The following is a 17107-nucleotide window of genomic DNA, read 5'->3' as shown; positions in this document are numbered from 1 at the left end:
AGGCATTAAGACAGGGCTGTCACACTCACGGCCCGCGGGCAGGATGGGTCACGTGCTGGCCATGCCCACACCTAGTTTAGCGAAGGGGGAAAAAGTCCTGATATGTTACGTGATGTCGCCATGACAACGGTAAGTTTGACACTCCTGCACTAGGGTGTATATTCCTTCAATTTCAAATCAGCAATTGTTAGCCTTAAGTATAGAGCAACAGCATAATGGATGCTGTACTCTTAACCCAATCATTTTTCTTTTAAAATTGAATTTTATCTCACCACATGTAATTCTTTGTGAAACTTTCACTTCTCAGTCTTATTTTTACAACTTTGAAATCTGAAAAGCACTACAGAAATATATACTTCTAAATTAAATGTTACTGCTGAAATCTCAGAGAACTGTTTTCATTAGTTTCCCATTAAATGAACAATGGAATAACCAATATTACTATGTGGTCATAAAGACAACATTTTAAATTGGAATGGAATTTAAAATTGTTGTGAGGGACCTATAATTAAGTGAGCCCCATGAAAGGAAATGTAAATTGAATTAGCTTGTGTCACTTAAGCCTGGAACAGCAGTTTTGTTTAGGACTAATCAAATGCCCAGCAATATTTGTGTAAAAAATACAGTGAAAATATTTGAGATCAAAAACCACCCTTGACCAAACTGGTGTCTCAGTGGGTATGTGGGGCAGTGATCAACATTTGAAGATAGCATCACAATCCCAAATCCCTGCCACTTTATTCTATTAAGAGAAAGGATGGAGTTATTTTACAAGTCTGCCCCTGCCATGTTATCAATATTGACTCCTCTGAGCAGACTGCGTTTCCCTTATGTTTTGGAAAAGATGTTCAACAATCCAACAGGCACGGTTTGTTGTTATGTTAACAATAGAAGATTACGATAGCATGTCAAAAGGTTCCTGATTGACAAAGGCTTCCATTAACTTTAAGAAAATAAAAGCATGTCCACACAGTAGGGTGTCAACAGATTTATTTTTTTTCTAAGTATATTTTAATCTCACAATTGCACATCAAACACCTTAAAGATGCTTCATCAGCTTCAAAGTGACAAAATGAAGAGATAAATAAGTTCTGTATTGCAATAACTCACATTGAGTTTGTATTCTGTGCAATTGAATTCTTTTTTATCCAGGCTGGAAAAAACAAAATGCAACAGATTATGTGAGTTATATACATAATTGAAATGGACCACTTTTTACATATAAATTGCCACTTGCAGAATAGTAAATAATATGAAATTTGTCTTTCCAAACGTTTGAGATTCTTGTAGATTTTTATAGGCCTGTGACTGAGAAGACATAAATACTGAGTGTAAAATTCCAATTTGTAATCATATAATGTCATCGCTCTATTCTCCAATCATTTCATTGCCCCTGAATGCATGAAAAGGGACAGGAGTGTCTAGTGGTTATCTCACTAAGCTACCTTCATAATATTTGCCCAGTGTGGAAGCTATTTTCATGAATTTAGAGAAACATAAGCACTATCATGAGTATGGCCTGCAGATCAGGGGTGGGATTCTACCAGTTCAGACTAGTTCTATAGAACTAGTTACGATTCTGCGCAGTTTGGAGAACCGGCAAATTGTGTCCCTGGCTGGCCCCTCCCTTCTCTGCACGCCACTCCCCTCCCAGTCAGTTCTTGTCATGCATGGGCGACATCGCACACATGCCCAATGTCCCTGACTGAGTTCTCCCCTGCCCAGTCACTCCTTAAGGTTTTTTTTTCCTCCCAACGATCAGCTGTTTCGAGATCAGCTGTGCTGGGATCCTCCTTTCTGTCTTACTGTTTCACCCAGGAGGCTTTCCTGAGGCCCAGGAGGCAAAAGGGGTGCAGGAAGCAAAAATACCTCCCAAGAGGCTTCCCTGAGGCCCAGTAGGCCCAAAAAAGGAGCACAAGGGTTGCTGCGTGTCCCCCCTGTGCTCCGTCCTGGCTCCAGGGAAGCCTTCTGGGAGCAAAAATGGAGGCTTCCCTGAGGCCCAGTAGGCCCCAAAAAGGAGCACAAGGGTTGCTGCGTGTCCCCCCTGTGCTCCGTGTTTTGCCATCCTGGGCTCCAGGGAAGCCTTCTGGGAGCAAAAATGGAGGCTTCCCTGAGGCCCAGGAGGCAAAAAAAATGGGGGGGTTGCTGCCAAAAAAAAAAAAAGAAGCCATGCCCACCCAGTCACATGGCCATGCCCACCTAGCCACGCCCACCTAGCCAGGGCCACAGAACTGGTTGTTAAAAAATTTAAATCCCACCCCTGCTGCAGATATAGTTGTGCCCAGCTCATATAGTTCTTTTGCTCCGTTAACATGTTTGGGCATGTAGATAACAAGGCCACAACAATTAAACACATCGTTTCAAATCACAACGTTGGCTTCAATTTCAAAGCTATTTTATCTGGTTCCTAGTGGTTCTCATGTTTTGTTTGATGCAGATAAACAAGCCTCCCTATTCCATTTATTTAGTAAACATTTTTTTAGGTAAATGAATATTGGGAGTAAAATCACATTTGCATATTATATCTCTCCATAGACACTGTATGTTATACCTTAACATCTTTCTATAAAAGTCTGGCTTTTAACTCTCAAAGGGTTAGAAAAGCTCCATGCTTGTACTTGAATGAGAGGCCAAGTGTGTTTAGTTTTCATTTTTAAATGAAAATGAAGCTTTTTTCAGATCAATATGCAAATTTGAAATATTGTAAACCTTCAGATTATTCTGGACATTGAGTGATAACAATGCAGCAATGCATAATATGTACAGTATGCAAATTAATACTAAGATATTATAGTATAATATATACAATAAAAAGGATATGGATATATTAATAATGATTCATATCAAATATTATATATATGATAAAATGTTTCAAATAACATATATCAATATCAACATAGAAAATAATGTTATATGTCAAAGGTTTGGAAGTATGTGTTCGCTTCTGATTCCCAGTCATGTTCTGGAGAATATGGCCTGCAAGAATGCAGAAATGGAATATTTGTTAATTATATTGGCATTTGTGTTCCATTCCTGATAGTGAAGTTATCACATTGTGGCCTCATGAATCTTTCTGCTCTCCATGCATGCATATCATTAGATTGTGTTGCCTAAGATTTTATTCCTCATTCCTTGCCTTCCATTGTCTTCTCACATAGGTAATCGCTGAAGAATTATCTGGCAATGATGACTATGTTGAGCTTTCTTTTAGTGCAAGAAAATTAGATGACAAGGTAAGCCAACTGTTTATATTAACTTTACTGAATGAAAGAGAAATGCAGACAAATGTGATTTAATGAGATATCTTCCCCTGCAGATATTTTTGCTAATGTTATTAAATGTATTGGAGATTGGCAGATTAATCCTCATAATGAGGCTTTGGTCAAGTTGTATAGTAATGAGAGAGTAAAATTCCCAATGGAATTTTAAAAAAATACAATTTAATTATGTGGGGACCTTATGTATTTAAAATGCCAACAATCACAGCAGTTGGCTTTTTCCAACTTATCACAGACAATAACATTCAAAGTTGACATCTTGCAATATAAATGTGGACACATGTTTGAGCCTGAATGTTCTCACTCACCCCAGGAGATTTTTTTCAGATAATGTATAAGGTAGCCAGAAACTTGATGCTTTTCATGTATTCCCACAAAAATACTTTGGCCATTTAACCAGAGAAGATAGTCATTAATTAAGAAAAAGTTACTTATTTTAGAGATGATATTTAATTTTATTTATTTTTATTTATAAGTTTTATTTTAAAACACTGCTCTGTTTTTATTCTAAAATATTTATACATTACCTTATCTCTGACTATCACTTTGCCTATCTCATAATAAAGGCTACAGAAGTCAGAATGGACTCAAACAAAGAGATATAAATACCATTCTATACCTTAAATCTAAATAAATGAAAAGGGATGTCATACATGTTACATCCATCTTTCACAAAATAGTAGATTAGTTGCACTCCTCCAAAGCTTATAAGGAAGCCAAGTAGGAAAGTTAAGAGAATATAGAAAGAGTGATATGAAGAAACAAGCAATTAATAGAATAAAAAATAGGATGGATAGGATAGGATAGAAAAAAATCGACAATCAATGCAAAAAAAAGAGATGATACTGGTCTTTTTGGTAAAGTATCTCAAATAATAATAATAACACTATCAAGACAACAACTTCTGCCTTTCCCAAGTCACTGGAAAAGACTCTATATGTGGGTTGAAATACAAATGCAGTGTAAATATCTGGATGACTGTGTTACCAACTATAATATATTAAATTTATTTACCTTCTGACTCCAGGTGACACATCTGTAAATAAGTGCTGAGCACTGTTCTCATATGGAAGCAACTTATACCTAGCTGTGTCTAAATTTAATGTTATTGTTAAATAAATTCACAAAGCTTTAACTTTTTAGAAACTATTGATCTCTTTTTTATGCTTTTTCACATTTTACAAATCTTATTCTCATCTTTAATGGAACTGTGACATCATTATTATATATAAAAATTTTCATACATTTATATACATTCATATACATTTATCTACGATTTTCTAATCTCTTATCATTCTTATTTCTACTATTCAGCCATTTGTACCAGTTGTCCCAAACCATATAATACTCTGACTCTTTGTTATCATTTAACTCTAGCGTGTCCATTTCAGCACAATCCAATATCTTTTGGATTACTAATTCCTCCGGTGGCATGCTATCTTGCTTCCAATATTGTGCAAATGCAGTCCTCGCTGCTATCGTTATGTGTAGTATCACATATTTAATCTTTTTACTATATTTCCCCTTTATTATTCCTAAAAGGAATAGTCCAGGTTTAAACTCTATCTGGTCTTCCACTATTTCTTGTAGCCAATTCCATATTTTGACCCAGTATTTTTGGGCTTCTGAGAATAGCCACCACATATGGGAGAAGGTATCTTGGCTTTGTTTGCATTTCCAGCATCTTGGATTCATATTGGGATACATTTTTGCCATAAGTAAACATCGTATATAGATTCTCTTTATAAGCTGCCGATCTTGTTAATTTATAGTTTTTATTCCATATTTTTTCCCAATCTTTTTCTCAATTTTCCCAAATTTTGTGTCCAAAATTTTTGTCCATACAAAAAACCTTTTACTACTTCCTCTTCTGTGTCATATTTTAATAAATAATTATACATCCTTGTTATAAATTTCTCCTCCAGGCCTACTAAAATTTTGTCTAATTGTTGCAACTCAATATCAAATCTGTATTGTTCTGCATCTCATTTGCAGTTGAAGATATGGCCACTAATCTTTAAATATGCCTTGGTCTTTTAACTCCTGATTAGTTTTTAATTTTCCCTGATTATCTAATATTTCTTTATATCTAACTATTTTGCCTAAACCAATGTATTGGGGCAAATCATCACCTCCATGGTGCATAGACAACCAGATATTTTCAAATAATGTTTTCTCCTAGTCTTTTCCCAAATCTGTATCAGAGAATCTCTCGTTTGATGTCTGTAAAAGTATTTATGCTTCTTGCTTCTCTTTTCCCACAAGAAGGTGTGCTATGCCATCTGTAAATCATGTCCTACCAGAGTTAAAATCCTTTCGTTATTCAAATGTATCCAATTTTTAATACATGCCAAGGCTGCAGCGTTATAGTAATGTTCCCATTCTGGAAGTCCAAAGCCATCTCGACTTCTACTATCTTGTAGTGCTATTAATTTTATTCAAGCCTTCTTGCCTAATCATATGAATTTTAAAGTAATTTTGTTTAATTCCATAAAAAAAGTTATCTAATTGTATGGGGATTGTTTGAAATAGGTAAAATAGGTAGAACATTCATTTTAATTGTAGTGATTCTTTCTAGTAAAGATAATTGTAATTTCCCCTACAATTCCAAGTCTTTCTTTATTTGTTGCAACAAGTTTCATATAATTATTTTCTTTCATCGAGGAATATCTCTCAGTTAACCATATTCCTAGGTATTTGACTTTCTTTGTGATTTGCAGTCACATTTCCTTTTCTAATTCTCTTTTCTGATTCTCTGTTAAATTTTTAGCTAATATTTTAGTCTTTTCTCTATTAATTTTGAGACTTGCCAGTTCTCCATATTTTTTCTTGAATTAAAATGTTTCCTGTCTCCAATGTGTCTTCTATGAAATAAACCAAGTCATCTGCAAAAGCCTGAATTTTATATTCTTTTTTTTGATTTTAGTTCCTTTTATTTCTGGATTTTGTCTAATTCAAATTAATAATACTTCTAGTGTCAGGATAAAAAGTAGAGGTAACAAAGGACATCCCTGTCTTACCCCTTTCATTATTTTGAAAGTCTCTGTACTATCCCCGTTTAATAGTATATTCACCTTTTGAGTGGTGTATGTCGCCTCTATGATTTTCTCAGATTTGTCTCCTAAATCATATCTTTAATTTGTTGCATCATGAACTGCCAATTTAAATTATCAAAACCCTTTTGAGCATCCAGAAAAATTAGAGCAGCTTGTTTTTCTGGATGGGCTTCATAGTCCTCCAATATGTTTACTACCGTTCTTCTTTTATTCCTAATTTGTCTTTTATTCCTAATTTGTCTAATTCTTGTTGGCAAGAATCCATTTTGATCTTAATGTATGGATTCGTTTAATAAATTTTTCATCCTTTTTGCTATTATATTTGTGAATATTTTATAGTCGACATTTAACAATGACATTGGCCTATAATTTTGAATTTGTTTGTTATCTGCTCTCCTTTGGTATTAAGGAGATATAAGCTTCCCTCCAAGATTCAGATATCCTTGCTTCCATCAGTGCATCACTGTACACTTCTAACATTAATGGTTCTATCAGTTTGCCCATATTCTTATATATTTCCCCTGGAAGTCCATCTGGACCTGTAGTTTTGTTATTTTTCTGTTTTTGCACTACCTTTTTCAGTTTTGTTGGTGTTATTTCCCTGTTTAACATTTCTCTCTTTTCTTCTGCTTTCAGAGGAATATTTTCCCCTTTTAAATAATCCCTTATTTTGCCCTTCGCTATTTCTTCTTGTAACAGCCTTCAAAATAATTTTAAGTAATCCTTTTTTTCTCTTCCATATTATGTTGTAACTTTCCATATTCTTCCTTTTATATCTACGTACATTAATTTTGCTTTTATCCCTTCCCTAACATATACGGCTATCCCTTTTTTTTCATCTGCCAATGCCACATAGAGTATTCCTAATTTGGGGTATTCTAAACAATTCCTATGTTGTTTTTTAATATGTATCTCCTGCAGGAACACTATATCCATTTTTTATTTTACTAATTTTACAAATGTTTGCTTTCTTTTAGCAGGTGAGTTTAATCCATTGATATTTATTGATATTAGCTTAAATTTCTTCTCCCATTCTCCTATTTGTGCATTTGTTTTTGTCTTCTGTTGGCCCTTGTGTCTCTTTGTATTCTTGCTCTTGCACTTTCCTCTTAATGCTGTTCTTTCTCCTTCCTGCTTCTTTCTTCCTGCTCTACTTCTTTTATTCTGTGTTGTTGCTCTTCTTGGCTTCTGGCTTCTCTGCTACTGTGTTCTTCTTCCATCCCCACAAGTTGATTGTACAGTTCCTGTGCCTTGCCTAAATTGTCAACTTTAATCTTTTTCTCCTGCCAAGAAACCATCATTCCTTCCAGTACTAACCATCTGAACAATATATTCCCTTCAGTCAGTTGTGTTGCCAAGAAGTGGTAGTCCCTTCTCTGATCTGTCACCCTTCTCGGGATCTGCTTCAATGTTTGTATCTCTTTCTCTTTGTAGACCATAAGTTTATCTCTTATTATCCTATAAATTATGTCTCTTACTTTTTTTCGTGCAAACCTGATGTGAATTTCTCTCAGCAATCTATGCCTTCTGGCGTAATTCATGTGAATTCTATATACTTCGTCCAATTCATTCAGGATTTCTGTTCGTCTCTTTGCAGAGCTTCTGCTATCAGTTCTGTCATTATCATTTCTAGATCTTCTTCTTTGGTTTCTGTGACATTCTGGAATCTTTTTTTTATAAAAGTTTTTATTATTTTTTAACATACAAACAGACAGACAAAACATAAAAACATCAGCTCCCCTATACAAACAGTGAGTCGGTTGGTTCATCAGTTTTGTGCGTTCACTTCATAGTCACAATTACAATTACCTTATATAATAATTCTTATTGTCAATACAAACTTATAAATCATCATATCATTATTAAAAAAAAAAGAAAAAAGAAATTTGACTACGCTTTTATTCGATCATGCCTTTGTGAGATAACTATATTTTAAGTAATTTATTCTAAAACAAATCATATAATCGTGCCAATTCTATCCTAAAATAAAAGAAAAAAAAAGGAAAAGGAATACCATTATATAAGTATAATATCCAATACCAAAAATGAAAAAAGAAAAATAAATTCAATATTATTCCTTATTATCTAGCATTTCAAATACTCTATTTTTGTATTTCATCATTCAGCCATTGATAGAAAAGATCCCAAATTATATAAAATTGTTTATCTTCTTGCTCTCTAATTTCAAAAGTCAATCTACTCATCTCAGCACATTCCAATATTTTCTTTATAACTTCTTCTTGTAATGGAATTTTCTCATTTTTCCAATTCTTTGCAAATACAATCCTAGCCGCAGTCAATACATTTACAATCAAATATTTCAACTCTTTACTATAAGCATCTGGTAAGATTCCCAATAAAAAATACTCCGGTTTCAAGTCTATGTGCTTCTTTGTCATTTTTTCCAGCCATGTGTGGATTTTAGTCCAATATTTTCTAGCATCCTCACAGGTCCACCACATATGGTAGTATGAACCAGGTTTCTGATGACATTTCCAGCATTTTTCGGATTTGTTCTTGAACATTCTTGCTATCCTTGTCGGGGGAAAATGCCACCTGTAAAACATCTTATACAAATTTTCTTTATAGGCTGTAGACATTGTCATTTTATAATTTTGCAACCATAAATTCTGCCATTTCTCTAAATCAATCCCATATCCAAAATTCCTCCCCCAAGCAATCATAGTTTCCTTAACTTGTTCTTCCTCCAGCTTAATTTCCAATAAGTAACCATATAATTTTTTAATCACCTTTTCATCAGTACCCATCAAAATCTTATCTAAATCAGTTTGTTTATCATAAAATCCCTCTGTTTTGGAATCCTCATGATACTTTGCATGTATTTGCAAATATGAAAACCAATTCATCTGTATACCTTGTTCCTCTAATTTTTGTATCGATTTAAGTTCACCCTTTTCATCTAATAATTCCCCATAGCTAACTGTTTGTTCCTTTTTATAAATTATAGGGTAAGAAAACGCTTCTATTGTCGATAACCAAACTGGAATTTTCAAATAGCATTGTTTTTTTGTCTTCTCCCAATTTAACCACAGAGACTCCCATATATAATGTCTTCTAAAATACCCCTGTGTTTTAGTTTCCTTATACCATAAAAATGCATGCCAACCCAACAACAAATCATGACCTTCTAATGTCAACAATCTGGTTTTCCTTAATGTTATCCATTCTTTAACCCACATCAAATTTGCAGCTTGGTAGTACAACTCCCAATTAGGCAGGCCAAACCCTCCTCTAGATCTAGCATCCTGTAAAAGCTTTAACTTTATCCTTGCTTTCTTGCCTTGCCATATATACTTCAAAACAATTTTATTTAAATCCTCAAAATATTCTTTTCCAAGTCTAATTGGTATTGTTTGAAAGAAACATAAGATTCTGGGTAAAATGTTCATCTTAATTGTTGAAATCCTTCCTATTAATGACAATTGTAGGTTTTCCCATTTTTTCAAATCTTGAGCTATCTGTTGTTTAAGTTTAATATAATTGTTCTCCTTTAATGTACTACATCTTGACGTCAAATATATCCCCAAATACTTAACCTTATTTGTAACTTGAATTTTTAACAGTTCTGCCAGTTCTTCCCTTTGTCTCAGCAACATATTCTTTGATAAAATCTTTGTTTTATCTTTGTTTATTTTCAGACCGGCCACCTCCCCATATGCCTCTATCTTTTCCAACAGCTTCAGGGCTGTTTCTATAGGATCTTCCAGGATAAAAACTAAGTCATCTGCAAAAGCTTGTAGTTTAAATTCTTCCTTTTTAATTTTCATTCCTTTTATAGTTTTATCTTCTCTGATATTTCTATTCAACACTTCCAAAGTCAATACGAATAGCAAGGGAGAAAGAGGACAACCTTGTCTTGTGCCTTTTCTTATATTAATAGTAAATTCTCCCTCCATCATTACCTTAGCTGTTTGTTCATTGTAAATTGCTTCTATTGCTTGAATAAATCTTCTAGCAAAGCCCATCTGTTCCATTAAAAGTAACATAAATCTCCAATTTACATTATCAAATGCCTTTTGAGCATCTAAAAATATCAAAGCCATTTGCTTTTCAGGATGCGCCTCATAATATTCCAAGGTGTCCAGAATCACTCTCATATTGTCTCTAATTTGTCGCTTTGGCAGAAATCCATTTTGATCTGGGTGGATGAAGTTGTTCAAATACTTTTTAAGTCTTTCCGCTAATATTGAAGCAAAAATTTTATAATCTGCATTTAATAAGGAAATCGGTCTATAATTCTTAATTTGAAGTAAATCCGCCTCCTCTTTTGGAATAAGTGTAATATAAGCCTCTGACCATGTTTTAGGTGTTATCTTTTTTAACATGACTTCATTCATAACCTCTAAGAGTGGAATACACAATGATTCTTGAAAGGTTTTATAAAATTCTACAGGAAACCCATCTGGACCTGGTGCCTTTCCATTATTTTGTTTCTTAAGTGCTTGGCTTAACTCCATCATTGTTATATTACTTCCTAACATTTCTTCAGTCTCTTTAGGAATCTTAGGTAAATTTGCATTCTGCAAATATTGTTTAACTTTCTCCTCATCAATATCTTCTTTCTTATACAAATGTTTATAAAAGTCATAGATAATTTCTTTTTTCTCTTTGCTGCCATGACAAATTTTACCTTGGTCATCTATTAACTGCAATATTTTCCTCGACTCTTTCTCCTTTCTTAACTTATATACTAGCCATCTACCTGGCTTATTTGCATCTTCAAAATAGTTCTGTTTAGCGTTCCTAATTTTCTGTGCCAGTTCTTCTTTATCTATTAAATCCATTTTATGTTTAGCTATATCCAGTTTCAATTTAACGTCTTTTTTCTGTGGCATTTTCTGCAGTTCTTTTTCGAGTCTTTTATATTCATCCTCCAAGGCTTTGAAAACTTGCCTTTTCCTAATATTCTTTTTTCTTGTATAGTCTATTATCAAGCCTCTGGCATAAGCCTTCATTGTATCCCAAACATTCTGTATTGAGGTGTCTTCTTTTCTGTTTTCTTTAAAGAAAAAGGCCAATTCTTTCTCCATCCATTGTGTGAATTCTTTCTCCTTTAAAATAGTATTATTTAACGTCCATCTCGATCTTTTTTTTTTGTCCTTTCCATTTAATTGTCAATGGGTTATGATCCGCCCAAGTGCTTGTTTCAATATTTACTTCTTGAACGCTAGACATTAAGTCTATTGAAATCCAAATCATATCAACCATGATAAATGTCTATTTGAGTAGAAAGTGTATTGCTTAAGTTTAGCATTTCTTTCTCTCCACGTGTCTTTTAAAGTTAATTCCTCTGTCATTTTAAAAAAAGATTTAGGAAGAGTTTTTCTATTATACTTTGCTGTTGTTGCAATATAATCAAGTTTATTGTCCACGATTCCATTGAAGTCTCCCATCATAATTATATTAACATAGTCCAATCCAGCCATCTTAATATGTAATTTTTTATAAAATTCTTCCTGTTTATCATTCGGGGCATAGATTGCAGTCAAAAGTATCTTTCTATTATTGTCCATTATTTCCACCATTAACATTCTCCCATCTTCATCTGCATAAATCAGTTTTGCTGGGATAGCCTCTTTAATATATAAGACCACCCCTCTTTTCTTACATTGAGTCAAAGAGGTAAACAATTTCCTAATTTTGGTTGTAATAACAATTGTTCATGTTGCTTTTTAATATGTACTTCTTGTAGACAAATTATATCAAATTTTAGTTTCCTTAATTTATGGAAAATCTTCCTTCTCTTGGCAGCTGAATTCAGTCCGTTTATATTCATTGTAATCAGTTTTTTCTCTTCCATGATTATATTTTGTATTTAGATTTAACCACTCTTGTGGGTCTTGATTCACTCTGGTCTTTAATATCCACTTGTCCCCCTACTGCACCTTCTTCTTTTCCAATCTCCATTTGTTCCTCTTGGGATTCAGTTAATGGAACCTCCTTTTCTGCCTCTCCTTCTCTCTCTCCAAAAACTTCTGCATAGAACAGTTCTGCTTTCTCAATTGAATCAATTCTATATCTCTGTTCCTGCCACGTAAACATCAATCCTTCTGGGACCAGCCATCTGTAAGTCACCTCCTTTTTCAATAACATTTTGGTCAAGAATCGATATTCTCTTCTCATCTCTCTCACTCTTCTAGGTATTTGTTTTAAAACCAAAATTTCTTTACCTTTGTATTTCAAAATCTTCTCTCTTGCCACTTGTAATATTTGTGTCTTCATGGATTTTTTAGTAAATCTAATATGGACTTCTCTGGGCAGGTTATTTCTCATCGCATATCTTGTAAAAACTCGATATATCTCATCTATTCCATCCATCATCTTCTCTTGTGTTATCTCCAACGCGTCCGCCAAGATTCCTACCATTATTGCAGCCAAATCTTGTCCTTTTTCTTCTTCTATGTTTTGGAATCTAAGATAGAATTCTGATCTATCCAACTCCCACCTCAACATCCCACTTTTTTCTTGTTCAACCACTGTTAGTCTATTATCAATATTTCCAATCTTCTCCTCTCTTCGCTTGCCCCTTCTTCGACTTTTTTGAAGTCTCTCCTCATATTTTGTCATCATCTGTTGAATACTTTCCACTTTTTCCTCCATCCTCCTGTTCTTTGTTCAATGGTATCTATTTTTACCTTAAGATCTTGTATTCCTTGCATAATCATCTGAAAAGATACTCTTTCTTGTTCTTTTTCTTTATCTTGCTTTAACATTGTCTGGATTGAACGCTGTCCAGATGGTGGAGAGGCAGAGGTAGACACACAGAGGCACCCGAAGGTATAAGTTTCTTACTCATTTTAAATGGTTCCAGCTCTTCGAGTTCTTTCAAATTTTAATCCAAAAAAAAAAAAAAAAAAAAAGTAGCCAATTATAATCCAAAATGAAAAGGCCAATAATAAAAAGAATCAATAATGGGGAAAAAGAAGAAAAACCTAAAAAGAAAAAGAAAAGAGCAGAAAGAAAAAAATTCTTCAAATTCTTCCTGACCTTAATCCAATTAAAAGAAAAAATAATAATCCACAAAGGAGAGTAAAAAAAAAGAATAAAAACCCAATAATAATAATAATAATAAACAAGGTCAAAGCCAAAAAGAAGGAAAAGAGAAAAGAGAGAAAAACAAAACAAAAAACAAGAAGAATAAATTTCTTCAAAATCCCCACCTTAATCCAGGAAAAAAAAAAAAAGAAGTCTCAATTGAAGAAAGAAAAAAGAAATAGTCCATTGATATACATTAAAAAGAAAAGCAAAATCCAAATAGAAAGGAGAAAAATAAAATAAAATAAAAATAAAATTCAGAGGCTTCCTTTGAAAATAAATCAAACTTAAAAATAAAAACCTTGATGCTGGTGGAGGGGGTGGCGAACTAAAGAAAAGAATTTAAAAAAAGAAAGTAAACAGCAATACACTGCACTCTATTTAATTGTCCAAGGCTCTAATTATGACTCCTTCTCTTTCCCACGAGCTTCAAAGCAAAGCCATAAATATCCAGAAAGACACCTGTAATAATATTCTACAAGCGCTTTCCTCTATCTTATCAGAAGATGTCCTTGAGAAGAGTTCTTGTCTTTTCCCAGTTCAAGTAGAATATTTCCAAGCCTCTAGTTGGCAGTGTTACAAAGTTTCTTAGTTCTCACTTTCCCCCCTCCTCTCTGAACAGCATAGAAAAAAAAAAAAGAAAAGCCGGCAAGCAATACACAAGCCTATAAAAGCGAATAAAAAAATAAAAAATAAACAAAGGGAGCCTCTAGCCTAAAAAAGAAAAATCCAAAGGAAGAATAAAACATATAAATATAAAAGGAACAGTCCAGTTATCCAGTAAATAGCAATAAAGTCCAGAAGCCAAGAAAAAAAAAACAAATAGAATTCTCTCTTTGACGTCTCCCTTAAAAAAAAACGCCTTAGTCGATTTTGTCAAAAAAAAAATCACACAGGTTTCTTCTAATAATCAGAGCGAACTTTCAAGACTCAAAAATTAAATAAAAAAAAAAGTTTCTCACCCAACCGACAGACTCTCTCTCAGACCCGTTCTTTCTGGAGCCGCCCGACTTCAGCAGCATGGGGGCTGCTCTCCGCCGCCAGCAAGAAGAGCTTCACCCGGTCTTCCAGGGATTTTGCGATATCCCGAGAGTCCTCAGGGTACGCTCTTCACGATAGCTGTCTCTACGGGACAGCATGGGTCCGTTGGACCGGCTGATAACGAGATATCGGCTGCAATCGAGGGGCTCGATTGCAGACCGTATCGTCACGGCGCAAGCTCCTCCCATCCACCGACATTCTGGAATCTTAAATAAAATGCTGCACGGTCCAACTCCAAATGTATGAGTGAATCTTCTAGGTCTTTATTTATCACCATCATCTTTTGATCTACCAGCTCTAATTTCTTTTCTGTTTGTTCCGCTCTTGTTTCCACTTTTTTTATTTTCTGTTCATTTTTTTTATTGCTTGCTGAATTGTGTCCATTTTATCATCTAATTTATGTTTGTACTTCACAGCTCTAAAATTAATCAATGAAAAGTAAAGGATTACACACTTTGTTTCAAATATATACCAAAATCTATAAGATGCCTTTCCCAATTGTATATAAATATGTACAAATATCTTAATCTCCCTTTTATACAGGGATATTAACACTTAATAGTATTATAAAATTACTTCTATTTTTCTATTGGACAATTAATCCTTCATTAGTTGATCCTTAATCATTAATCCACCAATTAATTAAACCATTACTGAAATTCACAATATGTTCCAGTCAATACAGACTCTATTGCATCAGCTTCTTCCATCCTTTCTCCCCTTTCTTCTCTGTCCTTACCACTGCTGAAAGAAAAGCAATTGTCTTATAGTCCTGGCTCAATTCTTAATCAGCTCCTCAGGTTCCTCATGTAGCAGCTCTCGATCGCCAATCTTTTCCCCAATCTGAGTCAAAGTAACATAATTCTATCCACTTTTGTTCCACTCAGTTCATTCACTTTTCTGATCTAATCACTTAGTTTGGTTAGCTTGGCAAAATCCTTTCCCTTCCAAACACCACTACTCATATGCTGGATCGCCGCCAACCTATTGGGCTTCCACCCACTTGTTATGGAGACTCACTGTTCAGCTGTCCACAATCTGCAATCTTCCCTCTTCTGATAGCACTCTCCACTTTTTGCAATATTAAGATTCCTCGATGTCACAGTCGGTTATCTAATTTCTTCCTTCCTTCTTCAGTTTGGTTGTCGCAATCTCAAGTCCACCATTAAGAAACTGTGCTAGTTAAATAATTTATTCCAGTAAGAGTTTTAGCATAGTCAAAAACAGTCCATATATCATTCACTAGTTCAGTCCCTTCAGGGATTATTCAGTTGCAAATTCCAGTGTCAAAAAAGAGGTCAGTAAACTTACAAATATCAGTCCAGTAATATATCTTCTCACAGTAGAGATATGAAGAAGTCAAACCTCCTTTCTTTCTTCAGCAACTCAGCAGTAGGGAAAACACGCAGTTAGCAAACCATCAATCCATCAAACCAGCAATCGTCAGATTCTCTTGCTCCCTCTTATGGCGGTTTCACGCCGCACCCAAAATTACATGCTTTGCAGTTTAAAGTGACACACACTTAAACTTACTATCATAGTTTATATATATTATTTTACCCAAACTACGTTAGGTACCCTTGTTATTCCTAACATTCTCCCCTTTTGGGTAATATAATAATATATATATATCTATTTACAACCTTAACCCATAGTCATCACAACTTTCTTTGTGTTTGACTGAACCTTGGGCTTTTGTGAACTGATCAGCAATATTTTGCTCAGTCATACAATATTCCAGTCTTATTAAACCATTCTTTACAGATTGTCTTACATTCAGATATCTAAGATCTGTATGCTTAGATCTCGTTTTTACAGCAATATTTGTAGCCATCCGTATGGCTGCTTGATTGTCCTCATACACTACAATGGAATCTTTAACAGTTATTCCCATATCCAACAATAACTGTTTATACAGAATTAAATCAGTACATAATAAAGACAGACATGAAAATTCTGCTTCCATTGTGGACATACTTATGTGTTGCTGTCTAATTGACCTCCAACCAATCAATGCTTTTCCTAATAGTATAGCCATTCCTGAAGTTGATTTCCTAGTGTTTATGTCTGTTGCAAAACTTGCATCAGCATATGCACTTAAAATCAAATCATCTTTTGGCTCCAAATACAATGCATAGTGCATTGTCCTTTTAAGATATCTTAAGATACGCTTTGTCGCTTGCCAGTGTCGTTCAGTGGGTTCAGCATTGAATCATGCCAATTGATTAACGCTATAGGCAATATCTGGCCTTGACCAATTACTAATATACGATAAATTACCAATTAGTAATTGTTATATAGTCTTATCGAATTTTGAACTTTGAGCATCAGTGCGGCCAAATTCCTTACTCATTGGAGTTTTTGCCGGCTTACAAAGTTCCATATTATATGTTTTTAGTAATTGATAAATCTTATCCTCTTGAGATATCTTATAGCCACCCTTGGTTTTATTTATTGTCAATCCTAGATAATATTTTATCTCTCCTAATTGCTTTAATTTTATCCTCTTACCTAATAATGATATTATTTCAGTAGCTTCATTAGTAGTTTTTGTAATTAATGCAATATCATCTGTAAACAACAATAATAATGACACTATTCCATTTGTCTCTTTCTTAAATAAACATGGATCAGCTAAACCTGCTTTAAACCCTATATTGTTTAACTCCTTAACAA

General features: G+C 34.1%; 1 protein-coding gene across 3 annotated transcripts in view; it reads left to right on the top strand.

The window, feature by feature from the left end:
• Nucleotides 1–17107, top strand: part of CPNE4 (copine 4) — a 413546-nt gene that overhangs the window by 287580 nt on the left and 108859 nt on the right. For all 3 annotated transcript variants that reach the window (XM_026721419.2, XM_026721417.2, XM_087916705.1), the window contains one exon: nt 3159–3233. In XM_026721419.2, the coding sequence (XP_026577204.1) occupies nt 3159–3233 (75 nt within the window). The remainder of the gene's footprint in view (nt 1–3158; nt 3234–17107) is intronic.

Source organism: Pseudonaja textilis, chromosome Z (genome assembly GCF_049901715.1).
Source record: "Pseudonaja textilis isolate UNSWEBS1 chromosome Z, rPseTex1.2, whole genome shotgun sequence".
Taxonomy (NCBI): domain Eukaryota; kingdom Metazoa; phylum Chordata; class Lepidosauria; order Squamata; family Elapidae; genus Pseudonaja; species Pseudonaja textilis.
The sequence above is the reverse complement of the archived record's forward strand: the minus strand, read 5'-3'. Positions and strand labels throughout refer to the sequence as shown.